At 49.3% G+C, this 5,295-nt stretch overlaps 1 protein-coding gene across 6 annotated transcripts in view; it reads left to right on the top strand.

Annotated features, from left to right (window-relative positions):
- Positions 1-5,295, top strand: part of EMC8 (ER membrane protein complex subunit 8) — a 21,704-nt gene that overhangs the window by 9,192 nt on the left and 7,217 nt on the right. For all 6 annotated transcript variants that reach the window (XR_001005087.1, XM_011971590.1, XM_011971560.1 and 3 more), the window contains one exon: positions 1,834-1,910. Coding sequence is in view for 5 of the 6 variants with exons in the window: in XM_011971590.1 (XP_011826980.1) it covers positions 1,834-1,910 (77 nt within the window). In the remaining variant the exon portion in view is untranslated. The remainder of the gene's footprint in view (positions 1-1,833; positions 1,911-5,295) is intronic.

Genomic DNA, 5,295 nt, shown 5'->3' with positions numbered 1-5,295 from the left:
GCAGTTGAACTGTGATCTCACCACTGCACTCCAGCCTGGACAGCTGGAGTGAGACTGTCTCAAAAAAAAGAAAAAAGTGTTGTTTTTAAGCCACTAACTGTGTGTAACTTGTCACAAGGGCAATAGGAAACTAAGACAGTGGCCAATCTGACTATGAAAATAAGGGCAGGCTACACTGGAGAGCCGGGATAGGGACACCCGGGTGGGGGGCAGAGACATGGGTCACCTCAGGGGAAAACACACTGAGGAGGCAGCCCGTGATGGCACATGGAGGCTGGGAGCACGGTGCTCAAGGATCAGCTCATCAAGGAGCTTGACCAAATTTAGAGCAAGGCCCTGTGATGGTACATAGAGATGTTTGTTCTAAGCAGCAATAGAAAGCTTCCGGAATCTATTCCATTAAGAGGTGAAAATGTGAGTTGTTTTGGAGTTGTTTTCAGCAAAGTCACAATGATAGCACCATTATAGATATTTTAGGGACATAATCCTGATCTTTTGGGTGGATGAGCAGAATGTCTAGTTGGTTCACCGAGCCCTGGTTTTGACCCAATATGGTAATTCGTGAACTCTTAGGAGGCCAGAAATATCCTAATCCTGTGCGAGCCAGGGACCCTTGGACTGTAACTGTCTTGTCTGCTTTTGATCATGAAGGAGACTCAGAGGCCCAAACCAGAATTCAGAAAAAAGAGCAACAGGATTGTGTTTAAAAAACACACACATGCATTTTTAACCAGTTTATTCCCTACAAAAAAAATCAAGTACCAATTTTGTTTCCTCTTGTGCAGACTGAGAATAGACTTTATTACAGTGTATTCGAATTCCATTATGCCAAAACAGGATGACCTTTTGTTGTTTTGAATAATGGCCTTAGACCTGCAGGAAGCTGCATCTGATGAGAAACATGGTACCATAAAAGAAACCCAAAAACGCCGAAGGCCTGCCACCGTGCTCCCATTTCAAAGCACACCATAGAGAACTAAGGACATGTGCACATGCCCCTTCCTAACTTGGGACCTCTTTACCCTCCACCCCAGCTGCGGGGTATTTCACGATGTGATGCTTAGAATGCTGAGATCGAGTATGAAAAGACCTTTTTTTTTTTTTTTTTTGGAGACAGAGTTTCGCTCTTGTTGCCCAGGCTGGAGTGCAGTGGCATGATCTTGGCTCACTGCAACCTCCCACTCTGGGGTTCGGGTGATTCTCCTGCCTCAGCCTCCCAAGTAGCTGGGATTACAAGCACCCACCACCATGCCCAGCTAATTTTTTTATTTTTAGTAGAGATAGGGGTTTCTCCATATTGTCTCGAACTCTTGACCTCAGGCGATCCGCCCACCTCAGCGTCCCAAGGTGCTGGTATTACAGGCGTGAGCCACTGCACTTGGCCTAAACGACTTGTTTTGAAAGAGACTGAGATTCCCCTTCTGGCTCTGTTCCTACCTGGTTGCGCAAACTTAGAACCTCTCTAAGCTTTGTTTCCTTAACTCTGAAGGATAATGATTTAAATCATTTTAAGGATTTCTAAAGCCCCGGTTCTTTATAAGAGAAGGTGGATAAAGATTATTTTCCTTCCGACTCTCTGCAGCGCTGTACCAAACCTGTGGACAAAGGGTCCTCTCGCTGGGACTGAGGCAAGCGGTCATTCCTTACGGTCAAAGTCCTGCCCTTCCTGACCATGTTTTCCTGAGTCCTAGCCTTTCTTGTGGGGAGCAGGGTATGAGGATTAAGATCCTGTCATGTCTTGTCCCAGCATGTGGGAGTGAGATCTGTGGTTTTTGCGACTTGATATTTAAGGGAGAATCATTCATCTTTTACCAATTTTTGTTCCTCTTTCAGATTGATTCATGGTGCAAAGATCATAGCTACGTGATTGCTGGTTATTATCAAGCTAATGAGCGAGTGAAGGATGCCAGGTACGTGAATGCGGAACCGTCTGTAGGCGAGGAAGTGAGCACGTGACAGGCAGAGCCTGTCTCTCGTGTGCTTTTCGACCAGATACGAAACCTGTGAGACCCATGCCCCTTCCCTCTGTGCTTATTTATAGTATCTGAGGCGAACTGTGGTGTGCATAATTCCAAACAACAGAAATTCCAAACATTTCTATTAACTTTGGGATTCTGTTCTGTGTCTTCTTTATTTTGCATGAAGGGAATTCATACAATGAAAGCGACAGTCGGGGTTCCGGTTTCTGTCCCTGCTCAGCTCTGCCTTGCTTCCTCTTCCCAGACTACGGGTGGTGGTGGGCAGAGCACTGGGAAGGAATGCTGCTCTATTTGCCAGCAAATAGACCAGCCTGTAGGTTTGGGGTCAGTACTCTGATGAAAATGTGGTATTTGCTGCCCCATTTATGCTGGTTCTTTCTTCCTTTTATCCGGATCCTTCCCCCACTGGGGCTCTCACTAGTAACAAAGCTGAGAATTTTTCTGTATGTCTGTGTCATCTTGGTCCCAACAGAAAAACAGAGGACACGCTCGGGTTGGGATCGTCTGAGAAGGGCTTAATAAGCAGGCTGTTCACAAGTCATGGGCCGTAGATAAGAGAACGCACAGGGGGTCGTGCAGTAACCAAGACTGGTGACAACAGTCCAGAGGGTGGGGAGGAAGGTGCTGGGTAAAGAAGTCCACCTTGAGAAGAGCAGTGCCCTTAGGCGGGTGGCCATAGCCAGCCTGACATGGCCTCCCATCTGGGGAGGGGTGGCCCAGAGCAGTCAGTACCTGATGTCCCTCTTTCATTTTCCTTTGGCTTAACCCAGCCAGAAGCCAGACGGGCAGCTGGAAAGTCCACACAGTATATAACAGGGGCATGCGTCATGCTGCCCTGACGTGGCTTCCTCATGTTGTCGGATAGAGCCGACCCTCCAGTGTCCAGGGAGATGGGGGTGCAGTGAAAGGCCCTGCCATTGGGTCCGCTTGCTCAGCACAGATGAGAAGGTGAGCTCGAGCACTTTGGAAATAATACTGTAAGCTGGTGACCGCATTGCTATCACTGATGAGGCACCAGTGTTTCTGATGAGAAACATGGTATCATAAAAGAAACCCAAATTTAGAAACATAATTATCTTACCCTTTTGGAGGGCTGGGTCCACGCACTGGATCCTGAGGGAGGCAGATGTCCTAGGAGATGCGGCGCTCAAAGTCAGTCCACTGAAGCGTCTGCTGGGGTGGTTGGGAGCGCATGGAAGCCTCATGCACGCTGGCTCTTCTGCTGCTTCCTCTGAGCCCGTGAGCAGCACTGGCCTGTCCGGCTTCAGCACATCTCTTCTGACTCTCACTGGGATGTCCTCTGTTTGATATTGCCTGCCACCCTTTGTTGATGACTCCGTGTCTCCTGTCCTTCACTGAGCGAGAGCCTACCCACAGGGCCACATCCATCTTAGTCTTTGTTACATGAAAGACTAGGCGTGGGCTGGGGAAAGCGCAGTCCTCTGGCCCTTGCCCTCCTGTGGCTGAGTTAAACATGAAGGACAGTGCAAACGCAGGCTGCAGTGCAGGACAGTGGCCCCTGCAGGGAGCTTGGCGGCAGGGGCCGGGAGACTTAGACCTGGTAGAATGATCCCAGAAGCCACAGGGCACGATGTCCTGTAAACCAGGCCCTCGAGAGTGGGCAGGGCCTTGTCAAGTGCAGATGTAGAGACCAGGAGGTCAGCATTCCTGGTTGGGGGATAGAAGACACAGGTGAAGACGTGGCAGTGGCTGGGGCCGTGCCCACATGGAGGGAGATGCTAGGAAGTAAGGCTGCACAGGTAGGTTGGGCCACACCTAAGGGCTCCTCCGTGCTCAGAAGCATTTTGAACTTCACCTTGCAAGCAGTGGGGAGCGCCCTTGGCAGGAACGTGTTCCTGGACCAAGCAGTGTCTCCCGCGGCTGTCCCTGCAGAAGGGGGAGGAGACTGGGCAAGTGGGAATGGCATCAGGTTGTCAAATGAGTGCAGGGGCCTCCCTTTCCTTAACCCCTCACGCGCAAATCCGTGTCTGATGTGGTCACCCCACATGGACCCGTGCAGGCTGTCCTGTCCTCCTCTCTGCACACACCTCATCTGGCTCACAGCCCTTATGTTCTTACCTCTGTGCTGACCTCATTACAGCCCAACCTGGAATTATCCTACTCAGACACAGTTTTCCTGCTCTCCATACCTTCCTTCTAGAATGTCGTCCCTGTCCTCACCTAGTCCACGTCCTTCTGCATCCTCCAGGAGGTTTTGCAGTCCTTCATTAATAGACTTTTAAATGCATCCCGAGCAGCCATTTGTCAGATGTGTAGAGAGGATAAACCTTAGGTAGGGGTCTGCCACCCTGGAATAGGGAATCCACCCCCCGGTGTGCCCAGTTGTTTGAGGAGGAAACCTCAGGTAGTTAATGCTGTCCTATCCTTGGGCTCTGTTAGGGTCATTTTATTTCATCCTCACAGCAATGCACAAGTGAAGAAACTCCAGCCAGAGAAGGTGGCTTCTCAGAGGCCACATGGCTTGGGAGCTTAGGAGCTAGGATCTTGCCAACTTCTGACTTAAGTATGGTTTTGCTTTTGCCTGGAAAACCTTCCCCTCTCTTCAGCCAGACCTAGCTGAAAATTTACTCTTATTCTAGAAATATTGCCTGATTCACAGTGTCTTGCAGCATGAATTGGAGCCAAGTAGACCTGGATTCAAATTCTAGGTGACTTACTGATGCGCCTCCTTGGGCCTCTGTGGCCCTATCTGTAAAATGGAGCTGAGTTCGTGCCTCAGAGAGTAGTCGTGAGGACAGAATGAAATAGCGCAGCGTGTTTGGCCTTGTGCTTGGTTTACAGTAGTGGCTGGTGCTGTTACTAGTGCTGCGATGACTTTTTCTATTATTTTTCTAATGTAGTGTTTATAACTTTTATGAATTTCCTAAACCTTAGGTCATTCTATCAAGTTTTATTATATGATTCGTTGTTGACCAGTGTTTTGCTTCATAGTTAGCATTTGATATGGGCAGGTTTCAGTGCCCGGCAGAGAGCCCTGGCCTGAGGCAGACACTCAGGAAGAAGCTTTTAGATACACAGCATAAGATGGCACCTACACGCTGGCCCAACATGGTGCTGTTGGGAGGGTGAGCAGAGGGGTCTGCCTTCAGGGTGCCTGCAGTTTCGGTTGGCAGCTGTGTCTTTCTAGGAACAAGGAGTTCCTGACAGCAGGAACCACAGCGGGGGCAGTCTTCATTCAGGATGAAGTGGATCAGTATTGGAGATTCAGTGCCTAAGACAGAGAAATGCAAAGTTGGCAGCTCTTTCAGATACTTTGACAGTTCATTAACTACAGATTTTTTGGGGGGTGGGTGGG

This window comes from Mandrillus leucophaeus, unplaced genomic scaffold (assembly GCF_000951045.1).
Source record: "Mandrillus leucophaeus isolate KB7577 unplaced genomic scaffold, Mleu.le_1.0 Scaffold10, whole genome shotgun sequence".
Classification (NCBI taxonomy): Eukaryota; Metazoa; Chordata; class Mammalia; order Primates; family Cercopithecidae; genus Mandrillus; species Mandrillus leucophaeus.
The sequence above is the reverse complement of the archived record's forward strand: the minus strand, read 5'-3'. Positions and strand labels throughout refer to the sequence as shown.